This window comes from Toxotes jaculatrix, chromosome 13, assembly GCF_017976425.1.
Source record: "Toxotes jaculatrix isolate fToxJac2 chromosome 13, fToxJac2.pri, whole genome shotgun sequence".
NCBI lineage: Eukaryota > Metazoa > Chordata > Actinopteri > Toxotidae > Toxotes > Toxotes jaculatrix.
This window is the reverse complement of record NC_054406.1, coordinates 16210787-16223650: the sequence shown is the minus strand read 5'-3', so window position 1 is coordinate 16223650 and position 12864 is coordinate 16210787. Positions and strand designations below refer to the sequence as shown.

Here is a 12864-nt window from a genome sequence, read left to right as displayed (position 1 = left end):
AAAGAGTGAAACAAAACAGTGAAAAAAACTGTGTTTAATACACTTAAATTTTATTTATAGAAGTAATAACTGTACATAATTCTTTATAATCATCAAAATGTAGAATTTTGACCCATAACAAAGAGTCCGTATAATTCACTCACCGATGATTTTGCTGAGGGAAAGCGTTTTGTGCAAACAGTGATAAGCTTGATTTTCCACCAAAAAAAGGCCTGGGCCAAAGATTTAGATAAAGAACATTTAATAAAAGTGACCCCACTCTAAGTCTGCTCCAGTGTATCAATCGTCCAGGGCTGGTCTTCACATCCATAGCCCTAAAAGTGGTTTTCAGATGAAATAGACTCTTAAATATTTCATATTTGGTAGGAAAAGGTGACAGTGCTACTAGTGGAAACAATCCCACATAAATAAATATTTGTGTTACTGTTTCCTAAAAAGATTTCATAGAATGTGTTGGCTTGACTCTTAACTATATCCAAGAAACGGATTGTGTAGAAGCATCTAATTGACACTTTAGCAGCTGCTGTAATCAGATGCTCGTCTGTGTTGAGTCCTTGTGGTTTTTCAATCTGCAGCTTTACAAAAGTGCCTCTGTCCTAACTGACAAAACATCTCTCTCATTCTTGTGAGTATGCAGCATCCCTTTTTTCTCAAATACTATTTCAGATCTGTTTAAAGGACTAGGACTAACAATGAGTGTCATACTTTTTCTTTTACTCAGATCTTCAAGCAAAGAAGGTGATAAAATGCTGATTTGTGCTGTAGTGTATGCCGTTGTCAGCCTTTTCTGACAACTGCTTAAATCGCCATGAAAATTAGGTATTATATTACAACAAAAACAAAAGCAGACTAACTGCTGTACAGAAACGCTCAGCTGAGACAGCTTCACACTCTGAGCTGCAGTGACCACTACCTAATCCAACCTCTGGGAGGCGATCTCACACAAGCCAAATATTTACAGTTAAGCCAACGAACACCATTTCATCCTGAGGGGCCTTAATAAGAGATAAACTATAGCTTAGAAAAATACTCCAGAATAAAGCTATCATAAGAAATTGGGAGACATGTTCTTTTTTTTTGCATAAATATGTAGGAAGGCCATTAACAGGCTAAGGCTTTTGGAGAAGACTTAACACACAACAACACTCAGATAGTTGAGCTCCACGTCTCTCAGTAATGTCAGTCAGTCCTTGCTGTGAGTTGTCCTTTTTATTTTTTACTTGCTTGTCGTCTATGCTTGTTCCTCCGGCATGAGCCTGGTCCTCAGTTCATCACCGAAAAGCCCTTTCAAAACAGAGTTTCAATTGTGTCTGCTGTCACTCTTGTAGCTGGAGGTGGAGGTGGGGACAAGAGGTTGTTAGACATTACAGCATTACCATAACACAGTTACAGGAACACACGTAATGAGCGTTCTGTCCTAATCTAATTCACTCGCTGAGACATGATCATGAGCTTCAGGTTAAGGCTGATTGAAGCACATGCTTGCACATTTGACTGAAAAAAAAAAAGCTGTAAGCAAGCTAGCAGCATTTGTGTTGGGCTTCTGTTTGCATTTTTTCTCTCTTGCTGGCATGGAGATCACAAAATATGCACTTGAAAGCAGCGTTAAAGTGCTTAAATGTTAGAATTTGCATTCTGCTCTTTCATGAGAATGAAAGCTGTGCATGAGTTATTGATTTAAGCTAACACCGAATCAGCCTTGATGAGTTTACATAGTCAGCAGCAGTGCATACTGAAACACACTGATGAAGGAAGTGGTAATTATTTTTATGACAATGCCAAAGACAGTGTCAGGTTACTGATAACCTGACACTGTCTTACACTGATCTTACTTGTTGTCTCAGGAGGTGTTATTCCTCTTGTATGCTGTGCTCCTCCTGTTGGTCCATTCCCTTCAGCATTGTTCTCCATCCTTCCTGAACAAGGAGGATGATGATGTGAAGGACTGATGCTGCCATGCGGCTTCTTAGCTACTGGTGGAGGAACTTTGTCGAACTTCATGCCACCATTGGAGAAGGCGGCAGCCCTCGATTGGTCAGACACCTTCATGAGCTCGGTCGCCAGGCTTTGCTTCAGACTTGCCTGAGCTTCGGGGGAGGAGGAAGCTGCAGTCTCTATGACAACCTTTTTTGTGCTCCTGGAGAAGATAAAGCTGGCTGTGGAGGCTGGGGACTTGTGCATGTCGTATCCTTCAGGTGACTTAATAGACAGAGCTCCTGGTTCACTGACACAGCTGTAAGGGGGTGATCTCACACCCAGTCTGGATGGAAGACCATCTCTTGAAGACATGGCTGCCGTTTTCATACGTATGGCTTCCTGTAAGCGCATGGAAGGCGTGTTCAGTGTCACAGAGGATGGTTTAACTGTCTGAGGTGGGGATTTTAGAGACAGAGACTTGCGGATGGGCTTTTGTGGAATGTTTTGTGGTCCTGGGACTGAGACTGGGCAATTCTCCTGAACTGGAGCTCCCTCGTTTGTTGGATTGTCCTCAGTGGGAGCTTTCAACTGATCTTCAGTCATGTTGACTGATCTGAGGCGAACCATCTGAAGCAGGGAGGGTGTGACCAGAGGTATGTTAGCATCCTCTTTAGGAATGGGTGCACTTTTGTGGCGGGAAAGAAGCTCTTTGCTCCTGGTGTCTCGGTTTGCTAGGCTTGGCTGCCTTCTGAAAGTAACCCCATGGGTTAAATTCTCTGCTGGCAGAGGAGGAGCTACTGGAACTGGAATTGGAGGTTGGACACTAACGGGAAGACCAGAGGAAGACTGATCTCCAATTTTCAAAGAGTCTGGCCTCAGGAAAGAGCTGGAAGGACCTAAAGCAGAGACTGATGCTGGGTTCTCTGCTTGTGTAATAGGTGGTAAAGGAGGTGCCTCTAGTGGTGGAGGCGGGGAACTATCTGAAAGAGATGAAACATTCTGCACTGGTCTGCAAGAAATCTCATCAGCTGTGTCGGCTTTTGAAACCTGCGCAACAACCCCTGGTTTGTTGTCATATATAACCGATTGCAGAATTGCAACGGGCAAATCTGGATTTTGTCCCTGTACAGATGCCCCAGCATCACTTGAGTCCTTAACTGTCTCTCCAACTTCCTGTGCAGCCACGGTACACTCATTAAGGATGTCCAGCTGTTTGACACAACTGTCAATCACATCTGGCACACTGTCTGGTGCAAAAGGTGGCGGAGGAGGAGGAAAGTCTACCTCATCCCCTCCATCAAAGACTGAGTCCCCTTCCAAAGGAGGTGGAGGAGGTGGCCAGCAAGACTCCACAAAGTGGGTCTCTTCCTGTACTCTCTGTAATTCATCAGGTGGTGTAGATACTGACGAGGGAGGTGTCTTTCTTGAGGGAGGAGGTGTAGGGGGGTATGCCGGGGGAGGGGTAGGTGGTGGCGAGACCTTATTAACTTTGGGGACTTCTGGAGAAAGTGTCTGCACGGATGGAGCCTCACTTCTGTCCATCTCATTCTCATTTTTATCAACGAAAACCACAACCCCATTCTGTGAAGAGGTTGTTTGATTCTCAACAGCTAAATGAACTTCTATTGTAGCACTGCTACTCATTTCCTTTTGCTGTCTCTCAGCAGACTGCTCTGTTGACACCAGTTCCTCTCTGTGCGGTATTGTCATCGGTTTCTTCATCACAGGAGGGGGATCTTTCTTTGGAGTTGTCTCTTGATTCTTGGGGCCCTTCACTACAGGAATACTACTCTGCTCTTGTCTCTGAACATCTGAACTTGCTTCCACTCTCTCTGTTTCAGTTCCTGGACCTTTTGCGTCCTCTGGCTCCTTCTGGGCATGTTCAGGATCTGTTGCCAAAAATGTTTCACGCTTTTCTTTGCTTTCTGACAATTCTAAGATGGGTTTGTCTATAGTTGTTTGTTTTTCATCTAAAACTTTTATCTCCTTTCCAGCTGTGGTTTGGGTTCCTGCTTGTTTAGCTGTGCTTTCCTTTATCTGTGGAGGTTTGTGGGTTTCTTTGCTGACATTGGGGCAGGGCCCACACAGGAGCTCAAAGGTGCGTTTGTTGTGGACCCATGTCTCTGGAGGAGGAGGACATGGTGCTTTGACTTTGGGAGGTGGTGGGATGTTCAGCAGCTCTCTGAAATCTACTCTCAGAGTTGAATAATTGTTATTTGGTGTGAGTTCATTTGCAGTAACAGTGGGTGAAGTTCCCTGTGGATGAAGACTAGGGCTGCATGTGGAAGCATCTGGATTGACAGGTTCAGATGCACCAGATGACAGGGAAGTAAGAGAGGAGGAGGGAGAAGCTGCTGAGGATGAGGCCCGAGACACTGATCTCTCTGGTTTGACAGGTTTCTTCTTCTGTTTTTCTGGCGAAGTTGGGGAGGTACCTTTTGGAGAAAGTGTCGGAGTTCCACTCTGGCTGGAGTAGCCACTGGAAGGAGACATGGTCCGTTCAAATTTCCCACCTTCTGAAGGAGTTTTCTGTGGGGAGGAGCTGCTGGATCCTGACTGGGGTTCTGGTGGCCCTCCAGCCTCTTTAGAAGAAGCCTGTGTGGGGCTCAGAGGACTGGAGGTAACATCTGGAGAGCTGTACCCAGGCGAGTTTGATACAGGGGTGGATATCTTACTGGGATCTCCAGTGTCCAACTTAATCTCATCCTTTGCTGCAGTATTTTCTGTAGCAGTTGCCACCTCTCCAGACAAAGAGTCATTAAGATCTTTGCTATCCACCAGAACCCTGGAGTTACTCCTGATCTTATTACTGTGGAGAGAATTTGTTCTGCGTGGAGGTGCTGGAGGATGCTTAGTCTTCATAACCGAAAGACTACGAATGAAGTTGCGCTTGTTCTTTGCATCCTCCCCAACAGTCACTGGCCCTGATACAGCAGACTCAGATCCTTGACCTGTAACAAGATTTTCACCTTTACTGTTGTTGCTAATCCCGCTAACTGAGCTACGTAGACTGACAAGGTCTTGATCTCCACCAGCGTGCTCTTGCTGGGTTTCCTGACCATTGAGACCCACTCTCTGGGAGTTACCACTGTGTGTGCTCCCCTTAGAGGATACAGGGGAGGAGTTTGAAATAATAGTCTTTGAAGACTGTGACTCGCTCCAGTTTGACCCTGAAGCCGACGTGGGCATTGGTGTGGAGTCATTGTGGGAATGGTCAGTCTGGGAACCGTCACCATCTGATCTTCTGGACAACAAAGGGCTGACTGATGAGTCCCCGGATGCCAGGCTGCTTTTGCTTACAGTGCGGACACTGCCGCCATGGTTGACACTGCTGCCACGAGTCCGGCTACTGCTGCGGTCTATCTCTATGACTTCAATAGAGGCTGGCAAGACCGCATTAGGGATGATTGTAGACAAGTAAGTGGCCTGAGGAGATATGGACATCACTGGGCCCTAGAAAAAAATAGGAGTTTTATAGCTAAATACCAAAAATGGTCGAAAAGGAATCATTTAACACTGAAGACTGAAGTTTCAGAAGAATAATTCTTGAATGTAAGGCCATGTCCGTAACCAACAGCCTGATTAAGCTCTTACCGGGGGCTCCTGGAGGAAGCTAAACATTGTTGTAGGACAGAAGGAGGAGGAAGTGGTCATGCCTGGTACTGCAAGAGACTTGGGTCTGAGGGTGGAGGTGGGGCAGGGATGGGAGCCAAAGCCTTGGTGGTTGAGGGATTGCTCATCCTGGTACATTGCCTGGAGGTGCTTCCTAAGCAGATGTTCATCTCTGGATGCCTGGTTAGGAGTGGAGAGAGGACACAAGACCTATAATGTATGTTAAAACTATTCTAAATGAATCAATTCTTTCTGTTGAACCCTTTACTGTACCTCCAGCTCTGAAAGGTGCACTCTCGCTCCCTCTTTATTTACTGCCGGAGTCCCTCCATCAACCGTAGGAATGATAACTACACCAGACTGGCTGTCAGTGACCTGTCCATCGTGATTAGAGAGCTGGATAGAAACAAGTGGCTGGAAGGTGGAGCTTCTGTGCAGTGCTGGAAAGATGGTGGATCACTGTCAATTACATGTTTACCACTAAGGATACATCATGTCTACTGGTCATGCAAGGGTGATGCTAAAAGCATACCAAGCTCTTTCTGGACCTGGTTGGGAATACCCATGATGGTGGTCCTCCTGCTCCTCTTCCTGCTCTTATCTAACCTTTTCACTGGATTCGGGGGCTTGAATGTAGAACCTGAGAAAGGAAAAAAAAACTGTCTCATTAAAGAAACTGAATTTAAGGAAGGTTATTTTTGCAAACAAAAAAATGTGTGGCACAAAAAAAAGATTGGTTAAATAATCAGAGCACTGATAATGCATTGATACTCAGCCTGTGGAGAGCTGGCTGCTTGAATGCTTGAAATATGATAAGAATACCAATCACGCTTCCTGCGTGCGCACACACAGAACGGCATGCTTTGCCTCTCAGCTGTGGAATGCAGAGGCAGCCGCAGAGCTGTCTTCAGATGCTTAGAACTTTTGAGTAACTGAAAAAAGCCCCAGCTGTGTATGAGTGTGTGTGTGTGTGTGTGTGTGTGTGTGTGTGTTAAGTTTCTCTTCCTTTGATTTCACACCATGACTGCAGTGGCACCAAGCAGCTGGGAATGAGGCATTCATGCTAAATAAGTATTCTCCTATGATTCGTCATAAAGCAGTAAACACAGGAACAAAACTCAAAGTGCTTCTACAGGTGCTATGATTAGCTCATATTTTTATTAGCTGAACGAAAGCTGATGCTTCCTTTCTACCCACGCACACAGAAACAGGGCTGCTGTTTACCTGGGCGGCTGAGAACAGGCCTTGTCGACACAGACAGGGTTACTGTGACATCAGTATTCCCTGTGGTGGATCTCGGCTCCGGAGAGCCACCTCCGTCCTTGGAGCTGATATCCTGCTCTGGACGGAGGGTGTCTGAGGACTGCAGGGACACACACACACGCAGTATTTAGTCACTTGGCATACTTGATGCATAGGAAGTGCAGGAAGAAATGATCCACAGAGGTTTGGCACACTTACAGCAATGCTTTCATCGTCAGGAAAGTTCACTCCATTTTTGTATTCTGTGTAAACAAAACGGACCCAGTTAAGACACAGAATCTAAATACACTCACACTCCGTCCTTAGTCATATATACACAGAATCTATAACCAGTGGATGAGAAGGTGGGTGAGCTGTAACCTTCATAGAGAAAACAGCCACCAACAAAATGTAATGCGCTTGACAGACCCTGAATGTGTCTGACCTTCCTGCTGTAGTATCTTCAGACCCTCCTGAGCCTCAGTGTGCAGGTCTTCCAGGTACTGTGGCCGGCTGCCCTCAATGAAAACATTCTCCTGGAGGTGCTGCGAGGTCGTGTAGTGGACCGCCAACCTCTTCTGGTCTTCATTACCCTTTGGTCCAGCTGTTGGGATGGAGGAGAAAGAAGGGGTTGGGGGACAGATGTGGTGCGGAAATCAGATAAGTATAAGTAATTTCACTGAATAACCTGGAATCTATGCCACTTTTCTTATTTGTACTCCTAATTCTGCTTCTCCTACTGCTGTGCCTCCACAGTATTATTTTGCTTACTCAGAAATTCATTAGCTACTTCCTTGTCCTTTCACAACACAACACACACACACACGCACACACACACACTCAGCAAGTGTTTATTTGCCAAAAGTTTGATCAGCTTTACAGTGAATCCTCTGTACCTCCACCTGGCATGAGTATGTGTCTGTTAACTGCTGGCCCTCTGATGCAGAAATCAAATCTCCTCAGCCGAGCAGTGTGGTGAACAGACGTCCGAGCCCGGCCCTCAACCACAAACTATTGCCTGGCTAATCTCCTGCAGTATCTCCCTTCCTCGCTAGTCCCTGGGGGATTAGATAATCTGGATTTTCCGCATGTAAAGATGCCACTGGACCCCCTGCTGCAGGGCCTCCTGCGTGGGAACTGGACTTGGTTCTCCCTTCAAGGGTGGCCTTACCCAATGTCAAACAACAGCTAAAAGCATTTGAGACTGAACAGAAAATACACACTTACAATAACATAACTTCTGGTACTAGCTGGACAGCAGTGAATAGAGGCAAAGCTTGCAGGGCCAACTGCTGCTGTGTCCCTGTCAGCTTTAGGTCAGTTATATCAAAATACAGTCTCAGGTTTTGCAGAAATGTGATGAACTAACCTTTTCTGGAATGGGCTAAACAGCACAATACTGCACCGTATATACATGCACATTCATACAATCAGTTGGGAAGCCTCATACAGTTCATAAAGCGCAACATAATGGGTCTCGATGTTGAGAGGATGACCTATGGAAAATCACTCATGTAAAGTGGCTGTTCCTTTAACTAACCAAAGGTCAATGTGAGGTGTCCAATTTCCCTCCTTTGTCACTTTCAACACTGTGACTCTCAGTCTCACCTGGTTAGGTAATACTGTGCAAGTGTGGATGTACATACTGTACAAGTTTGTGTGTGTGTAAGGTAACAGACACTCCCACCCGTATCCTCCCGGATTCACACAGGTGAGGCAGCCCAGACACAATGTCCTCCCCTGTGTGTGGCCGTGGGAAATGTCAGGTCAGACTTCCCCTCCAGGAATTTTGGGGGGAAGTCTACAAACCTCCACTAGACTCGCTGTGAGCAATCTTTCACATTTATCACCCAACATATAAGGTGTTATAACCACCGGTTGTGATTAATGGGACAAAAAGCCCTCCCTAAGACTCCGACAGACCCCTGCAGAAGGTTTAGGGCTTTTAGTTCATTAAGACGATCGCCAAAAACTCAGTTAAGCCCTTTATCCCATTAGAGAGGACCCCCAAATTGCATTCGACACTAATTCTTGCGTGCCAGTGTGTGTTTGTTTGTGTGAGACAGAGACAGGGACTAGCACAAGAAATCTGCAAATATGACCACATCTTTACAGTAAAGTAAAAATACGTAAACAGTCCATCACCTCATGGCTTAAACAGTGCAACCAAAGTTTCTATGATATTGAAAAAAGCAACTAACTCCAGAAACCTTCTATCAAAGCAAATATTAAGGTCATAAAAAGCAGCATAAATTCATTTCTGTCAGCGACCTAAAGTCAGAGCTACAGCCTGCCACATTCCTCCACGTGAGTCAGCACTCACCCTTCTTCTTGAAGACAGACAGCAGAGAGTGGATGCTCTTCCTCAAGTAGACCACCATGCCTACACTAGCGCCATAGCAGCGAAGCAGAATCCAACAAGTCCTCCTTCGGTCACTTGTGAGAAAAATCAGTCTGTGTCACAGAGAAGATTCAGACGCTCTGAACTTCAAGGACGGAGAAATGACGCACAGCTTGAAAGCAGAATGTCTGGGATTGACCGTGGATGACCAGGAATGAGAAGCTCTCTCCTCCCTCTGCGGAGTGTCTGAGGGATTTGGGAAGGACAAGTGCACAATAAGATCTGCTTCCAGCCAAAGCAGCCTGTCCCAGCTGCCTTATCCCTGAGTCTGATACCCTCCTCCCTCCCCCCTCTGCTCTCTCTCACCCTCTCCCTCTATTTTGCTCTGTCGCTCACGCTGGCGCTCTCCATTGCGATTCCCTCTCTATTGTCAAATGAAGGAACCCACCCGCCAGCAAAACGGCTGTCAAAGTTTGGCTTTCAGGAGCCACCCACCCCCACGTCTCTCAATGTAGATGAACACGTGTGAGTCTATACACAAACACACAACCCATGTGAACCCATGAAACTAGAGTGATTTTCTCCGCATTATATTTATAAGTTTGAATACATTACATAAAAGATAAAAGAGGCCAAGAGAAAATAAACTGCTACATCCTCAGAACCATAAATGTCCCATTTTTAGGGGTAAAAAAATCCTCCAAAAAACATAAGAACGTAATAACTTAGATGAAAAGGGTCAAAATTATTATTTCAAACGAATTGCTTTCTCTCCAGTTTCTGATAAATGCGTTTTTACAGGAAAGCCTGCAGCACTGGAGGCATCCACTTTGAGTTTGCTATCACTGTACAATAAAAGACACCACTATGCTATAAACACTGATTTATTTTAGGGTTATAAAGTTATGTTTGTCATTGTCCCTTTCCTAATGAAAGCCTTCAGCATCATGCATCTGTCTGACGCTCTGTCTCATTATATACAGAGCTACAGGGGCTACATTTGACGGTAGAGGTTGCGTCCTCACAGTGAAAAGCTACTGTTTCAATGCACTGTACGTCTTTGTCTCTTCCGTATCACTGCATCATTTTCTCCAGTGCCCTCTCTCGCCCCTCTGTCTCTGCCAGTCTCTCCTCCTTCACATCTCTCCCTTTCTCTGCCTTTCCCTTCCTGTCTGCTCCTTTGCCTTATAGCCACAGAGGTCTAGTTTGAGTTATAAATAGCTGACATAGCCTCAGTTCATCATATCTAATGGTGCTATGTGTGAGCGTGGACCAGTTTCTATGCGCCTACTAATGTTTCCTGCCAAACTGCAGAGGGTATGAAATACAACACGGCTCAGAAAAGAAACTAGAAAAGGCTGATTCTGTGCCAATCATAAAACTGGCACCGCGTTACAGGATTATTTCCCTGATGCAGAGGCATCAGCGCTTTGATCTACTTGCCCTCTGAGTGGATGTTTATTCCCAATAAAGTGGCACAGCAGGGGGCTACAGCTGGCCCATACACCCGGACCAGCTGGAGGATGGTAATGCAATTACTTTTACTCACACTTCACTAACATAGGGGTTCTGGCTCTTAAAACTTGAGGTGGGGACAATAAGCTTCTTCATTGGGGAAATCTCCACCCCAGTGTCCAGGGGTCAGGCTGACCGGTCCGGAGTGCTGGCGGTGGTTCAGCTTTAGGCGTTTGCCGGGGCTGGAATAAGCTGAGGCCTTCAGGAGAGCAGCTTTAGACATGGGAGCCATGCCAGAGGATTAATGCTGCCACTAGCTTAACCTGTCCATCTCTTCACCTAACACTCCCTCACTCTTGACATTTGTTTTCCCTCTGTCAGCACTTCTCACCTCTGTCCATGAGTCTTACTTTTAAAACCATATTTTTACGTTAAATCTTTCAGTATCCTCTTCATGACGTCACCCAGGCGACTAATTCATACTCATCATCTCCTATTCCATATTAATTTCCGAAAGACACTTGACCAGTATGGGACATGTGGGAGCTAATGTGCATAAGAAAACCACTTTGTTTGTGGCGATCTCACTCCCTTTCTTCCAAAATAAATCCTTCCACATCCAGTCCCCTCAAAGCAGACCTTTACTAAGTGCCAAATTTGGGGGTCTCAGGCCCGGCATGTGTACCCCCCTGTTGTTAACCAAGACCCCTCATATCAATATTCATTAGACGGCCTAAAGAGACACCATCTGGTCTTGGGGGAGAGGCCAGAGGGGAGAGAGGGGCTTCAAATGCCTTTGATTCAGTGCACACAACCACACAACACACCATTCCACTGCATTACCAAAAAAAACAAAAAAAAAAACATGATGCATTTCAATAGAGGAAAGTAGCACATGTCGAACTTCATGCTAATGTAGATTCCCCAAACTCACACTTCAACCTCAAAATGAAATGGTCAAATTACAAATATTCAACTGTCAAGTAGTTATTTTTCAGTTCAAATCCCATAACCTGCCATTTTACTGGATGATTAGAGCCTTTTCTCTCTAACTCTAAAGATAATATCATATATCAACTGAGCCAGACCACTGGAGCTGTTAACAGGTCAAACAGTCTGCTGAGGAACAATCAGAGTTCAAGCAGTAAATGAACTCACTTGTTAAAATGTCAAAAGCCAAAAATGTACGGCTCATTAGTTAGAGACACTTTCAGAATAACAGCAATGATTTGACATGTCATTGTCTTTTACTGATTTGCATCTCATGGTGTGAAGTCTGCCTGGAATATGTTGTGCAACTAAATTTAAACTGTAAGTAGCACAATGTCACAAAGGCAGCAATTTGTGTCCATATTCTGGTGTTTTCATGCCAGATAATTAAGCGTTTTCTCTCTTTGGAAGCAGCACACAAAAACTTCTGCATCCATAACTGCACTTCCATCAAGTTGGGGAATACACAAGAGACACATTAAAACAGAGAATAGTCAAAGTCAGTGCAGAGGAGGCAGATATAGGTGGGTCAAGTTAAAAAAAACACTGCATGCTACAACTCCCATAGTGTAACTCATCAGAATCTTAAATCCTGAATCCTCATTTCAGCCTAGGCAACCTCTAACTTTTTTTTTCCAACATCGGCATTGTTGTTGTGTTATCAACAAAAATGCCGATGATGCAGTCACTTCTCAGTCAGCACCAAGGTCTGTCTGCTGTGGACCGATGGCTGAGCTCAAAGAAGGCTAGAGGACCTGCTTACAGAAGCTGCTGGGATAGAAGTGTTCATTCCAGTTATGAAGTTTATACAGTTTAAAGCAGTTTAAGACATGAACAGTTATGTAATGATTAAATAAATACAGTCTGAAGCACAAAGAATTAAAAACCTAGTGTATTTTTTGTGTTCAAATAAATTAAATAATTTTGCTTGTAAAGAAATCTGGGGGAAAAAAATCCCTTGACATAAATGAATTACTTACAAGATTTAAAAAAAAAAAAGACTGAGTGACCTACTTAATAAATGGAAAATATATCAGTTTTACCAGAACAGACAAAGACAGACTTCATCTCTCTGAGGGGAGATCACATATAAGCTGCTCTGTATCAACACTGTCATTCCTCGTACACACCCATATAACTCCTTGCTCCACTAGAGAGTGCTACATCAACTCTGACTCAACTCTGAGACTGCAAAAGCAGCAGGTCATCTGATGAGGATGTTTACTGTGGACACACAGGACTGGCTTGTACTGATGTCGGACGAAAAGGAGCTAACTGTAAAATATGTCTCCCAGTGGATAGCCCAA

General features: G+C 44.8%; 1 protein-coding gene across 3 annotated transcripts in view; it reads right to left on the bottom strand.

The window, feature by feature from the left end:
* Positions 1–257: 257 nt before the first annotated feature.
* Positions 258–12864, bottom strand: part of kiaa1522 (KIAA1522 ortholog) — a 32283-nt gene continuing 19676 nt past the window's right edge. For all 3 annotated transcript variants that reach the window (XM_041053001.1, XM_041053000.1, XM_041053002.1), the window contains 8 exons: positions 7217–7375; positions 6991–7034; positions 6754–6892; positions 6062–6169; positions 5803–5969; positions 5512–5709; positions 1833–5370; positions 258–1328 (listed from right to left, as the gene is read on the bottom strand). In XM_041053001.1, the coding sequence (XP_040908935.1) occupies positions 1288–1328; positions 1833–5370; positions 5512–5709; positions 5803–5969; positions 6062–6169; positions 6754–6892; positions 6991–7034; positions 7217–7375 (4394 nt within the window). In that variant the 3' untranslated portion in view covers positions 258–1287. The remainder of the gene's footprint in view (positions 1329–1832; positions 5371–5511; positions 5710–5802; positions 5970–6061; positions 6170–6753; positions 6893–6990; positions 7035–7216; positions 7376–12864) is intronic.